Below are 15,021 nucleotides of genomic sequence, written 5' to 3'. Positions count from 1 at the left end.
TGAAGCCTCGCCTTCCAGCAGAGAACCTGCGACATCCGGGCAATCACCATCTCCTTTTCTGAAGTCACATCAGAGCTGATGTGGATCAAATGTGTCTGTTCTTGTCTTTTAATACCACCAGCTTCTGAAACTTACAAGCTGGACGTCTTTCCATCTGCACAAAACATTCAGAAACCCTCCAGGGGGAAGTTTGTCAGCATGTTGGCTCCAGAGCTGGAAGCTGCGGACGAGGAATCTTATGGCAGGATTCTATGGACGTGTTGTTTCTGGAGTCCAGAAAGTGTGGCTAGAACAGTCGCAAAATGATGTGTGTGTGCGTGTTGGTTATGTAAAAAAAGTTTTTTACTGTCCTGCCAGAGCAAGTGTCGATCAAGGCAGAAGAACAGACACAAGCCTCGGGCCTCATTTACTCAACATTTTCAAGTGAAAACAAAACTTTCGCTGTCTTGAGTGTCCGTTTACACGAGAACGCTGCTCTGAGCCACTGAGAGCACAACTTCCTGACGACGGCTCCCAAAGTAGGACGTTTTGAACACGGTGCAGCTTTTTTGAAATGGTGCTACTGCACACGCTGCAGTAGAGAGTTCTTCTGCACGTGCTCAGTAGATGAACAATAACAACAACTCCAGAGTGGCACGACTCCAGGACAGGGAAGACCTGATCACACTTCTTGGCCCCTGATACCGGTCCGGTTTTTCAGATTTGAGTCGCAGCCAATCCTGATACTTTCCATGTTCTGATAATTTCATTGCTTTTGCTATATTACAAATATAAAACAAAAAGAAGAAGAAGAAGAAGAAGAAGAAATAAAAGATTTTGAGAATCTACATTTGAATTTCCATTAGTGAGGATTTCCTGATATCCAACCAAAAATCGCAAATATGAACCCTAATCCAATATCCACCAACTCAATGGGCATACCCCTACTCTCAGTCCATATCCTTCTGGTCCTGGACCTGGTCCTGGTCCTGATCCCAGTCCAGATTCTCCTGGACCTGGTGGTTTTCTAGTTGACAGACACCACTATAGCACTGTGACTGGGTGGTCTGTCCATATCCATAGGAATGTCCATGTTCTCCCCATTGTTAATGTTCACTGTTCTCTAGACACACGTCTGTTTTCATTACAAAATCAACCAACAGCGCCCACTAGTGGCCCAATGTGAGAACTACATGCTTTTCATCATTTTTGCCTTTTCAGTGTAAACAGACAGAGGTTTCAAAATGAGTCGATTTAAAATTCTTGGAGACAGAAATGAAACAGCAATGTGTTTTCACTTGAAATGTTGTGGAGTTAGCGAGGTCTCGACATGTACACACTGGTACACACAGGCACACAGTCATTTTGCCACTCCCATAGCCAAGTACCAGATGACGTGATCCAGACTGGAGCGCTGTCATCCTGATCATTGGCAGTTGTTGGTCTTGCTGGCAGGCTCCACCCCCGGCAGGAAGCCGTTGGTGAGGTTGTTGGGGCTCGGAGGCGTGGCCAGCGCCGGCTCCGCCCTGGGGGCGGGCTCGATGACAGAGCAGCTCTTCTGTGGCAGCCGAGGTTGGACCAACATGGTCTTGGGGATGACGGATGCCTGTCGCAGCCCGTCGGCACGCAGCGGTGGTCTGACGGGGGCGGGGCCGGTGGGCGAGACCTCGCAGCTGGGGGGTTTGGGGCTGCGTGGAGGCGACTGGCCGACGGCGCTCTGGTCGGCGGGCTTCGACTCGGCGGCCTCCGGCACCAGCTGTGTGCTTGTGGGCGAGGCCTGTTTGTCTGAGCGGGCGGGGCTGGTGGACTCGGGGGGAGGATCCTGCTGCATGCTGCTCTGCCGGGAAGTCCCCGATCCCGGGATGTCACAGCTATCGGTGCGGCGCCGCGAGCCCTCGTGCATGCGACTGGTGGCCACCACGGCCTTCATGGCAGCCTGTCAGCACACAAATGATTGATTAGTAACAGCACGATTCACACAGAGTCACTGAAAATGCCACTTTTTGACACTGAATTGAACGCTTTGACTCCCGTCTCCATGGAAACGAGGGAAAATGCACCTTTTCTGAAATGCTGTTCCCGAGAATGTGCATCACAGCTGTAGCAAACAGTAGCTCTGCACATGCTCAGAAGATAGACAAGATGAGCCTCCAGAGTGTCATGACTGCCAGTCCAGATCCTCCTGGGCCTGGTCCTGGTCCCAGTCCAGATCCTCCTGGGCCTGGTCCTGGTCCTAGGCCACATTCTTCTGGACCTGGTCCTGGTCCCAGTCCAGATCCTCCTGGGCCTGGTCCTGGTCCCAGTCCAGATCCTCCTGGGCCTGGTCCTGGTCCCAGTCCAGATCCTCCTGGGCCTGGTCCTGGTCCCAGTCCAGATCCTCCTGGGCCTGGTCCTGGTCCCAGTCCAGATCCTCCTGGGCCTGGTCCTGGTCCCAGTCCATATCCTCCTGGCCTGGTCCTGGTCCTAGGCCACATTCTCCTGGACCTGGTCCTGGTCCCAGGCCATATTCTCCTGGACTTGGCAAGTTTAGACAACTCAACTTGCAGTGACAGTCACAGTGTGTTGGTTCTCCAGGTAATAATTCCCAAGGGGCCCCTCTGACAAGTGTTCAAGTAAATGAACAATTGACTTTTATGAACTTCCAACATTGTTATTGTGACTACCTCATAAAAACGTCACTTAAGTCATTCTTTCTCTTCATCCGTGCATATCTGAGTAATCTATATAGATATTCAGTCCAAGCTCTCGCTCCCTTCAAACGACTGACTTACCACTGATCTGCGTAGATAAAGATCCCATCATGAAGCTTTAAATACATGAGCACAGCATGGTAGCATAGATTATCATGCACTGGATCCTCAAGATGGTGGTACATATGCACGTTTTCGTGGGTCTATGTACTGTATACCTCTAAGACCATCCAGACACCAGTAGATCCACCTTGAGGAATCTCTAAAACAGGGGTGTCAGACCCTGGAGCGCTGCAGCCCTGCATGTTTTCCAAGACTGTGTCCGAATGTCCACTCTATGTCCTAAACCCTCAATCACTGTATGGTGCAGGACTACATAGTGGACTTTAGAGTGCCCTGAATTCTTTGGCGATTCGGACACGCAGCTCCCTACTTCTTCCCTCAGCGCTGATCACGTGACCCCCGGCCAGTACCATGGTAACCAGATGCACCGGCTCGCCAAGACGTAATTCCACAAAAACATTTGTAATATATATGTATTTTTTAATGTGTTCTTATTCTGCACTTTACTTTCCTTGTCATCTTTCTAATCATAGAAAATTAAATTAAAAAAATATTATTAAATTATTCCCGGCTCGCGCTGCTGCTCTTCTGCCATTTTTGCTGGATATTTGCAATGCACGATGGGTAATATTGAGCTGTCTAGGGACCATCGATGCTCACTACATTTCGAGATGCATTGTGGGAAATTTCTAGTGCCCTTCTTTTTTGCTATCTGGACATTCGGACAGCCCTGCAAATGGCGTCGTCAACATGTAGTGCCCTCTATAGGGAATAGTGTGGACATTCGGACACAGCCTCTGTCTACCTGATTCAGAACAGCTGGGTGACCCGAGTGGCTCATTATCAGATTTTCTGCTGAACTTAGCGATGAACCTTCATGAGGTTCAGGTGTGTTGAAACTGGGAGACAAGAAGGAATCTTTCCACTTTGTAAACTTTATGTTTTACAACATAACATAAGACAATTTCAGTAAATGTGAAAAATGTGAATGCTTCAGTAAATGATGTGTGAAAGTTTGTTTGTTTTTTGTTTTTGTTTTTTTTTATCAGTGTTAACAGATTAATCAATTAAATGTATTACGTTCAAGGTTTCCAACTATTAAATTCTAATGTCACTGAATGATATCAAAATAAAGAGTAATTTCACCCTTATTTTCCCAAGAAAGCACTTTTGGCACCTTAAATTGAAATGATCAATAACATATCATCCCACTGGTCAACAAACACTATTTTTCACATATTTTTCCACGATTATTTAAAAAATTTATTATTGATTTTGCAAAAGGGTTACCCAAGACACACTATTTGGATGTGCTCAGTTCCGGGAAAACTTTGGGCTCAAATGGGTAAGGAACTGAAACCACATTGTGAGCCCCTGCTCATCAACGCCATTTGAGCATTGAACCTTGAACTGCTGCTGACATAGGGCTGGGCGATATGACAGTATCAGGCTTTAATGCTGCTCTGTGACAGGTCACGACGTTCCCTCCTGGACTGAATGGCCTCTCAGAGGGGGAGCTGGTTGCAGGGATACACAGGTAGCGCCTTGCTAGCTGGCTCACACGTGGAAAGTTTTTTTTTAAAATATATTTCATACTGTTTTCAATGGTGTAATAAATTAGTCGTGTTGCCCGTCTTGGTTGGCACATGTTGTCGGCAAAGTTTGCAGTACACGCCACTCTGTTTTTTTTATCTGACTCTAAGAAGCCAAAATACCTGCAAACCGCTGAAGATGAGGAGCCTCTCTTGTCTACAGTTCTTCCAGCATGCTTTGAGTGGGTCGGCTCGGCGTGTCCTCTGTCTCATCATGGCTCACTTTGGCTGTGTTGTCGTCCTTTAGCTTTCACGCTCTGTGTGAGCTGCTCTGGTCCTCCTCACCTTCTTCTTCGCTTGAATGTTGGTCAGGAACTAGCGTTCACGTAGCATTAGCGCGCCCCTTTATCTGGTGTTCGGGTGGTGTACTTAAATCTATCGACTTTTATCGAACGTTTTTATTATTTCTGTTGACAAAAATCATATTTCGATAATTATCGTCATCGTTTTGTCGCCCAGGCCTATGCTGACCTGCCTTGAGGATAGCGGAAGTGCTGTAACTGCATCCTCCAGATCATTCTCACACTGCGCTCTGCTGAAATCAGTCCTCAAAGTGTCTCCTGGAACACTGTTGACCGGAGACAGGTTTTGATGAGTTTAAAAGCTTTGAAGCTTCTCTGTCCTGTGGCAACAGCGACAGGAAGAGTCACTGGCAGAAGGGCAAAGCCACATTAGAGATATGACTGTGGGAACTACTGACAAGCTGCGCCTCTGCCAACTCGGTCGTCTGTCCTTAGAGACGTCCGTGCACTTCCACTATTTACTCCCACCAGTGGCTGTGTGCATGTGTGGGCTTGCTTGGTGGGCCTCAGACTCACCTTGAGTTTGCGTCGAGCGTTGAACTCCTGCAGCTTCCTCTGGGTGGTGTCCATATGGGAGAACCGGGCAGCCTTACCCAGCACCCAGGGGTGCAGCAGAGCCTCCCGAACACTAAGGCGCTTATGAGGGTCCAGGACTATCAGCTTACTGACCTGCAGACAGACCAACAAATCCAGTCTGGTGAGTGTCAAACTCTGCAGTACTGAGCCTGAGGTCACCGCAGACAACTGCGAGGCAACTGAAACAGGAAACAGGAAGTCTTTAAAAGGAAGTCCTGGTATTTGTCATGCTATTAAAGTCTGAGTCACCCCGGACAAATCAATAGATCTTTAGAGAAGTACAGGTGAAGAATCGTACCGTCTGAGACTGCCCAGCTCATCTGAGAGAAACTATAACCTAATCTAATCCAATTTTTCATACAGCACCGAACACAACACAACAGTTCAAGTCACTGTCAGAGAGAAAAAAACAACAATTCCACATGAGCAAGCATGGTGGAAGGGGAAGAGTCCTCAGAGGTGGAGGATCCTGTCTGTCCGGTTGGGCTTAGATGGTAAGAGAAAATACACAGATTGCTGGCAGGGATTCAAACACCGTTTCAGGTAGGAGGTCATGATCCAAATCGTGGGTCCAGCGGGTTAGGGGGATGCGAACACACACACACACACACACACACACACACACACACACACACACACACACGCACGGTCTTGTATTTCTATCCTTGTGGGGACCGTCCATTGACTCCCATTCATGTCTAGCCCCTAACCCTGACCCTAATCCTAACCCTAACCCAAACCACAACAAAGCCTAACCCTGAACAAATGCTTTTGCACTTTTACTTTTTTCAGTAACAACAACATGGTCAAGAAAACAGTTTCCCCTCGTTAGGACCGGAAAAAGGTCCCACAAGGCACATCGTGCCAGGTTTTCCTATCCTTGTGGGGACATTTGGTCCCCACAAGGATAGGAAAATGCACGCGCGCGCACACACACACACACACACACACACACACACACACACATACAAAGCGAACAATGCGCTATAAACATTAACAATGGGAGAACAGACCTTCGTATGGATCTTTGATTGCTGTTATACTGACTGTCAACTATTAAACTACCGGGTCCAGGAGAGTCTGGACTCTCTACTGAGCATGCGCAGAAGAACTGTTTACTATGGTCGAGGTACTGTGTTTGCGCCACAGCAGCATTTCTGCAGTCTACAAACTAGCCCAGAGCGGGTCTATTCCTTTACCTCTATGCTCTGATCTGCGGGAGCGGAGAGCATTTCATTTTGACCAATGGTTGCAGGAGACAACGATGACGTCCGTAAAATAGGCTGCGTTTTAAGGTACATCAAATGTATACGCCCCAAACACGAGGGAGTGAGGGAAGTGGAGCGGCGGGAGTCCGACTGATGAAAGTAGAGCAGCGGAAGAAGATGTAAATGAAATGATTAGTGGACCACAGTCAAAAAAGAGAAAGTGTTCTTTCAAAAAGGAATGGAAGTCTTGACACAGCTGGGTGAGACCAACTGACGAGCGCGACAAAGCCCTGTTCAGCTCCCTGTTCAGCAGCAGCTTCTCCTGGTGGAGAAAATGATGTCAAACCACATGCTGGATGTGATTCTCATCAAAAAAAGGTCCGACAGCAAGAGACTTCTAAATCAATGCAGTCGTTTTTATTGAGCCTCTGCAGTGAAAGAGAGGACCTACTGGAGGCTGTAAGGTCAAGCAAAAAGTATAAATTCAAGAAGAACTAAGGTGATAGTCATATATTTATGTATTTAAATGGTCAAATAAGCATGTTTTATTGTGTATGTATCTAATGATGCTAATATTTGTTGGCTGTTTTTCCTTCTGTGTTTCAGAAATGTGCCCTGAGCCTCTACACAGCGCTGCAAGAAGCTGACCTATTGAGAGAAAAGACACAGACTATTTCTTCTACCTTGTACATTACAGTTAAACATGGCCATGCAAAAGCATGAGATTTTATGTTGATATATGTATATGTATATATATATATATATATATATATATATATATATATATATATATATATATATATATATATATATATATATATATATATACATATAATTTTTTTTTTTTTTTTTCCCCACTGGTATTTTATTTAAGCCAAGATTTTCACACAGTGCGCTAGTTGAATTCTGTCAGTATGGGGTATGTTGGAAGTGCATATAGGCCTGTTGGTTATTGTCCTGTATACTTGAAAGGCTTTATGTTCGGCCTTTTCAGTGCTTTTAGATGATTATTAATGTTAATGTGTCAATATATGTGTTGCTTAAGTAAGTAAAACACATTTGTTACTTAATTCTGTGTGATGTTTCCTGAAAATATACAGGCTACATATTAAATATTTAGTTTTACTGGTCTTGTGGTCTAAACTGTGAAGTGTATGATCAGGGTTTACAGGTGGTTGCGTCCATCCCACCATCACTTTAACAACAATTTCAGTTCGTCAATGGGCCAACAGTCTGCAGTTAAACACCAGCCGTCACTCAGTGCAACACCATCAACAAAGCAGCCCTCCTCTCATCACAGAATCCCGCTTCTTGTATCCAAAACCAGTTCTTTATATGTCCTTTTAAATTCAGTCATATCTGAGACTTGTCTGGTCCCCACAGATAATTTATTCCATTACTGCCCGTATTGTGACAGAAACTCTTAGGTTGTACAAACTTTATTCATTTTAACCTGAAACTCTTCCCACAGATGCTAACTTTTCTGTCTTTCAAAGAACAATTTTTTTAATATTATGGGTTAATAAATTCCCCACTGGAAGTCTATCTAACAATAAAACTAAATAAATACTATTTAGTACATTTAAAATAACTCTGACATTGTCTTTGTTAAATTCTAGTAATTTGCTATAATAGTTCTTTTTGGATATTCTCATAATATTAGTTAACCTATTTTTAAATTTCTTATAATTATTTTCTGCCTCTTTGGTTCTATGTTTTATAAATTCCCTGAACAGAATATTTTTCCTTTTACATGCATTTATTAATCCCTTTGTGATAGTCCAAAAAGGTTCACTGGTCTTCCAAGTAATAATCCAAATCCAAAGTTCTTTTCCAAAGACCAGTGTGGTATTTTGTTGTTTACCTGACCTTACCTTTGTGATAGTCTTAGTAGATGTCTCAATGTCTCAGAACGTCTTTATAAATTATTAAGGACAGTTATCCCTCGTTTAGCACCAACTGAATACATCATGCTGATCTAAACTGGTTGACTGATTCTCAGTCTAATAGTTGCTTTCTCCAAAACATGTCAGCTTTTCTTCATTGCATCCGTCACCACATGATCGACTGTCAACATCAGTCAAGAACAAACTGCAATGCCATGAATCCCAGACATGGATCTGTTTACATGAGGGTGAGGACGGTGAGGTGGAGGACCAGGAGCTGAACAACCAAACAAAACCACACAGTAACCATCGTGAGTGAAGCACTGGGTTCAGACTGAAGGTAGACAGGGAATATTTCAATGTTCCTCTGCCTTAAAGACAAATCATCTAAACATTCTGTCAGAGCCACACGATGCCAAAAGGACGAAGCATTTTGAGGGCACTGACCATTTGTTTGAGAGGGAAATGTATTTTTGCCACCTGAGTGAGCTGTTATGGAAGAGATGTGACCTCTGACAGCTGAACCGTGTGGTTCTGCTGAACCGTCCAGCCTGTTTTTGACCAGAGAACCAAAAGAACTGAGAAAGTCTGGTCTGTTTGGAGAAATGAGTCAAAGCTGTTGAGAAGGATCTTCACATTGTGGTGGCTCTGACTGCTGCTACGGTAAAGACATTCAGTTCTGACGCCTGAGTGAAGAGTTCTGGGAGAGATTTGAGCTTTAGCCAGTGAACTCTGGTGTTGAGCTGAACTGTAAGACCGTTTTGCCAAGTGATCTTAGAGTTTTGAAAATGGAAATTCTGTTTGACGGAATGAGCCAAACCAGTGGAGGAAAACTGTAATAGGTTGATGATGAAATCACCACAAATGAACAAGGCTTGATTTACTTGGACTTGGCTAAACTCCTTGGACCAGTGCAAAGCGCCTCCGTCATGTGTGAGGACCAGCAGCCTGCGGTACGACCGAATCTCTCAAAGCTAAGGCACTGGAGCGTCTCACGATCTCAGAGGAACACTCCACTTTGGTCAGGGAGGAGAGGCAGACCCAGGAGCTCCGGCGGCCATATGTCAACGAGCAGCAAGTCCTGCAGAGAGCCTCTGCAGGTTCAAGAAGCTGCTGTTCCTCAGAGAAGAGGAGAGACGCTACTTTCCAGAGTCTGAAACACCAGGCCGCAAACCCTGGACAAGGTGTGTGTTTCCCTTCTGTGGGAAGTGTGTGATCAAACGTTATAGACAAGTAAATGTGTCCATAAACAATAAGCCAATCAGTGTTTGGAGTGTACAAACAAGATATTTTGCCCTCTGAAATATTAAAATCCTGTACTCTGTATCAAGTTAGATTATGAGCCTGCTTCCAAAAGGTCAAAGGCTCTTGAGGACCTCTTTGGTGACTCCTTCTTCACTGTGGACCCCAGCAGGATTGTCCAGACCTCCGGGGAGGTTTTAGCCCAGTGTTCTGCAGCCTTTATGACCAAAAGAGCCATTTAAGTGATTTTCCGTCAAGCGAAGTTGTTCTGGAGCCATAAAGAATAATTCACCATTAAAATGAGGCGAATGCAGCTCAGGAAGTTTCATTCTTGGTTTTGGTTCACAAAGAAAAACGACATCTTATGATACATTACTAAAGTTTTAACTCCAGTTCACAATAGTGAATATTTTATTACACCGAACCTGTTTTTTTTACCTGACTTTCAGTTATGTTCTTTTTTCAAGTTTTTTTTTTGTTTTTTTTTTTTTGGTTGACAGTTTTGAAATTGTAGCTGTTTTAGCCATTTTGAAATTGGAGACATTTCAAGTTTTTTAAGCTGTTCTATCATTTTTTTTCCCTATTTCTTGTGGTTTTTGCTATTTTTACCATATTTTACTTGAACCTTTTTTGAATCCCTTTAGAACCAAGAGTGATGCATCATATAATAATTTAAAAAAAAGTTTCATGTTTATTCACTATCATTTTGTGAAGGCTTCATGGAGCCGCTACAGAGAGACTAAAGAGCCACATGTGGCTCTTGAGCCGCAGGTTGAGCACCCCTGGTCTAGCCCATACTGAGGTTGCCAAGAATATCAGCCCAGCATCTCTGGTCCGGGGAGGTGGTGGGTCAAAACCACATTGCTGATCATCACAGGCAAAGGACTCTATTGAAGTATAACTAAGACAAAATGCCCTAAGAATGTGTGGAATTGTTTACATTTGTTTTGTTCCAAGTTGCTCTCCAGCAGAAATGTCTTACTTTGTTCTGGCTGAGAAAAGTGTTTATCCTAAGAAGTAGTGGCTGCTGGATAAAGAAGTTGTGATGCAGGATGGGGGAACTGCGTCTGGAAGAACAGGTTAAGGAGTGACCCTGGTTAAGGTCTCTGAAAAGTGTTTTGTTTGACACATTTTAAAAAGATTGAAGGTTTACACAAACATCCTGCTTTAACTTATATAAAGAGGACTTGAAGTTGAGTTTTGTTTCCTAGGATGGAAATTGTTCTGTACGTTTGAAGGGTCATCAAGGGCTCTTTATTTAACTGATAAAAAATGCACAAGTAAATACAGAAATAATGTCAGACTCCAGTGAACAAGTGGTCTATTTTCATTCAGTTTCTTTTTTTAGCTTAAGAAGAATACTGTTTACACTGCTTGTTTAATTCTTGACAGAGACCTTAGAAATAAAATGGTCAAATCATATTTCATCTGTTTTTTGTGAGTAGACGTTGAGAAGGATATACGATATCACATCAAATCGAATCGAATGAAAATCATTCTGTGACAGAAATTATCAGCAAACACAGTGTCGTCGTCCAAACCTGTCCAGATTGATGAAGCTGGTGATCTACACCCCTATTGTGTACCATGCTGACTTTTTAAAACAATCAAATGCTGCCAGTTTTGATAATGATTAATCAATGGAGGGCTGTCAACAATTAATTTTTTGTAAAATTTTGACTAATCGCAATTGGCTCAAAGAAAAGAAACAGATGATAAAACTAATTTTACTGTCATTGGGACATTGTTTTTTTCCCATTTCTGTGAACCACAGGTGAATTATTAGGATTAGATTCTTGATTACAAGTTCACAAATGATGCCACTGATCGTAATATTAAAAAAAATCATCAACTGACCGCGATAAATTGCGATTAAAGTGACAGTGCAAACCAAAGTACTTGCCGACACTGAATGCAGATATGAATGCTAGACCTTAATATTAAAAGTCAGTGCAACTGCAAAAAGCACAGCCCAAGATACACACTCCCATCATCTGAAGCTGTAAAGTGGACCGACCACAGGCGCCCAGCATCCAAACACTCTTATTGGAAGATAAATCAGGCTGAGGAGCAAGCTGGAGCATGTGCATGTGCTCGTCCCACATCAGACTTTCATCATGTTTGGCACGCAGCATCGCCGTTGTGTGTGCTATGAACCTCTTCAGCATGAACCATGTACCATGTAGCACGTAGCATGTAGCATGTAGCATGGCTCAGAAGCAGTTAAACTGCTGATCCACATGGTTCTATCTCTGCTGCTCCAAATGTCTCTGCTGGTTAAAGTTTCTGGTGTTGAGCCAAGGCTCTCTCTCCTCTTGATGCCTAGCATCGACACACTAGGAGCTTCCATATCTACAATGGGAAGAATTTGGGTCCCTAAAGGAAAAGGTTTAAAACCACTGAAGTCCTCACAATCACGCCCAATTCAATTCATAGAGTCTTATTAATCAATGTCGACCTGTTCAAGCAAATCAAGACAGCTTCCAAGCGAACGCCTTTCAAGAAAGCTTAAAACCACATTTTCAGTCTCAGAAAGTCCTTCGACTGTGCTTAACATGTTCAGAGACACTTTTAAGTGGGATTTTATGTCGTCCAAGATGACCAAAGTCAGGGGAATGTTGAGGCTCAACATGTCTTCAAACACTGGGAACCTTTTAGACTTCTACAGTCTTCTAAAGTTCAGAGCGAGGGTTCTCACATGGTTTTGACTGCTGAAAATAAATGTTTTTAGATCGATAGATAGATCGATAGATAGATAGACAGACTCTGTAGAAGTTTCTCTGTAGACCCGTTTGAACTTCTGTCCGCTCAACACTGAGACACACATTCTTGCAGAGCTGAACTCACCAGATCCTTGGCGTTGAGAGAGACCTCGTCCCACCACGGAGACACAAACTCGTAGTCGCAGTTGAGGATGCGGCTGTACATGTACTGATCCCCCCTCGGGTCGAAGAAGGGCTCAAACCCACAGAGTCTGGGGAGCAGGATGGGGCAGTTCAGCTGATGTGCAGATACACAAAGACTCGAATTCACTGGCTCAACAGTATGTCTGGAAAACTTCATTCCACTAATACGAACGACACCATGCAGGAAGCCTGTGGCTCACTTGTACTGCTAACCTTTGCAGTATTGCTGTTTCTCTTTATTGAACATCCCTAATTATGACTGGAAAGGAAACACAGCCAGCTAGCTTCACGTGGGATCTGGGATCAGGGATCAGGTAGACACTAGGCACTGCTGGACTGCGTAGACCACGGTATCAAACACAATTTCAACATGAAGCCATTTTTAAGGAAACCTTCTGGTGCAAATGCTGCGAAATTATGTTTTTACCCCCTGACGGCATGGCTTTGGGGCTAGTTTGAAGTACTGCGGTCGCTACCCTTGACCAGCATGGCCGATATCGCAGATCAGGCCTCAATAAGATTTTTTTTTTTTTTCCAATGACTGATTTTCTTTAAATTTTTACAATTATTTTGGTGGTTCGAAGGGCCGGATCGGAGCCTCTTGCAGCCAGTCTTCCCATGGGCCTTGTGTTTGACGCCCCTGCACTATGCACTGCCCTAGGCATACTGTAGACACAGTAGTATGTATATGAGCCTTTTGTTCAGGAGCTTTACCCTTGATTATTAATAAAAAAATAAAAAAACAACCCTGTAAAGCCTTCGTCTAGGCACATGGGGGGAAAAAAGAAGGCCAGTGATGCCAAGCCTCCCTGGGAAGAAAATCCCCAGCGGAGTGATCGCCATGCCGCTACATCGCTCACCGTCGCTATCATTGCACAAATTAACTTTGCAGGAAAGCAGATCAAAACAGAGGCAGCATCTCATGTTATGTCATCGCGTTTAATGACCGTCAGGAGCCGGGCGGAAGACATGGAATCCATACTGACGGGGAGAAGTCAGGATGACTCACTTTACTGTGTGTGTGTGTGTGTGTGTGTGTGTGTGTGTGTGTGTGTGTGTGTGTGTGTGTGTGTGTGTGTGTGAGGGGTGTTGGCAGACTCACAGGATGTAGAGGATAACGCCCACCGACCACATGTCCACCTCAGGGCCGTACGCGTTACCCCGCAGGATTTCCGGAGCTGTGGGCAGAAGAGCCGTTAGCTGTGGGGCGGCTAACAGAGGAGCGTTCAGAGACGTCCACAGAGCAGAGCAGCCACACAGACTGCAACACGGCCCACTTGAGGGTGCTGGAGGACCACCTTTTACTGCTGCCCGGAGGCTTCTCCTACTGCAGATATGACTTTTACTGATGCCAGTCTGGCTTCTGCTGCTGCCGATACGCCCTGTACGCTGGCCGATGCGACTTTTACCCCTGCCAGTGTGGCTTTTACTGCTGCCGAAACACCTGTCAATACCACTTTAAGAGTTGCTGATATGTCTTACTGCCAATATGCCTTTCAGGACTGAAAATACTGATTTTACTAAGGCTGTTGCACCTTTTACAACTGCTGCCACGCCTTTTAATGCTACTGCAATACCTCCACTGTTGCACTTTTTCATGCTGCTGTTAAAGCTTTTGCTATGGCTACTACACCTTGTGTGACTCTCTCGGTACCCAGCCTACTGCTGATAACAGAATAATACTACGGTACCAGTTCAGGTAGTCGTGGGTATATTACCTCCTATTTTGACCTGTTCTTTGATGTAGGAGACTGTGAGAGGATTTATGGAAAGTTTTAAAAGGTGTTGCACCCACTGTGAATCACAAAATGACCATTCACTGTGGCACGCTGGTTCGAAGTGAGGAGGTCATATACCAGCAACTTCCATAAAATGTTTAGTACATGCATAAAATCAAGCACTGTGTTACATGCTGCATAAAAAAAGCTGTCTCTGTTTTGGCTTACAGGCCGTGTTTGCAAAGGTTTTCCTTTTGTTGTGTAAATGGACTCCAAAACACCCTGAAGGTTTTATGTTTTTACTTGAAAACGTCATGTAAACAGCCACTCACAACACTCCTAGAAACATTGTCTAAATGGACCCCAGAGTTGTATGAATGCTTTCCTTTTGCATTGGCAACATTTTCAAATAAATGGAAACCCAAAATGCAATGCACAATTTGTGACTCCACGGAAAAACATCCTGTAAATGAAAAGCCAAAGCACTGCAAGAATTTGGCATTTTCATTGAAAACATTGCTGCTTGAACGGATTCCAAAATGCATTGAAAGTTTTCTGTTGTCAGGAGAAACTCTGCGTCGCTACAAGAGGATCAGAAAATACATTTTAGAGTTAATTCTCACCCCTTCATGAATTTCTTTGAGAAACCTACCAGGTATCTCTGAGCAGCCTTCTCCGTCTCATTTTTTTAAGTATCAGCGCATTTATTATCTTCCAATGTATTTCTGTTAAACCTGATACTGAAATTATCTATTTTGTTTACATAACTATGTAACAGTTTCCTATGAGAAACACCAAATTCTTGTCTCCTGTTTGTTTTTTGGGGATGTACTTTGTTCTTTTTATTGTTTACAGTTGT

At 44.0% G+C, this 15,021-nt stretch overlaps 1 protein-coding gene and 1 long non-coding RNA gene across 2 annotated transcripts in view; both read right to left on the bottom strand.

The window, feature by feature from the left end:
• Positions 1-341: 341 nt before the first annotated feature.
• The window catches only part of LOC115382260 (uncharacterized), a 425,955-nt gene continuing 411,275 nt past the window's right edge, over positions 342-15,021 (bottom strand). The window contains exon 3 of the long non-coding RNA XR_003930520.1: positions 342-401. This is a non-coding gene — a long non-coding RNA (uncharacterized LOC115382260). The remainder of the gene's footprint in view (positions 402-15,021) is intronic.
• Positions 1,387-15,021, bottom strand: part of si:ch73-60h1.1 (calcium/calmodulin-dependent protein kinase type IV) — a 30,808-nt gene continuing 17,173 nt past the window's right edge. The window contains exons 8-11 of the mRNA XM_030083918.1: positions 13,547-13,622; positions 12,386-12,512; positions 5,143-5,295; positions 1,387-1,915 (exon numbers count right to left, since the gene is read on the bottom strand). Of these exons, the coding sequence (XP_029939778.1) occupies positions 1,406-1,915; positions 5,143-5,295; positions 12,386-12,512; positions 13,547-13,622 (866 nt within the window). The 3' untranslated portion in view covers positions 1,387-1,405. The remainder of the gene's footprint in view (positions 1,916-5,142; positions 5,296-12,385; positions 12,513-13,546; positions 13,623-15,021) is intronic.

This window comes from Salarias fasciatus, chromosome 23 (genome assembly GCF_902148845.1).
Source record: "Salarias fasciatus chromosome 23, fSalaFa1.1, whole genome shotgun sequence".
Classification (NCBI taxonomy): Eukaryota; Metazoa; Chordata; class Actinopteri; order Blenniiformes; family Blenniidae; genus Salarias; species Salarias fasciatus.
Note: the sequence above shows the minus strand (reverse complement) of the source record. Positions and strands in the feature narration are given on the sequence as shown.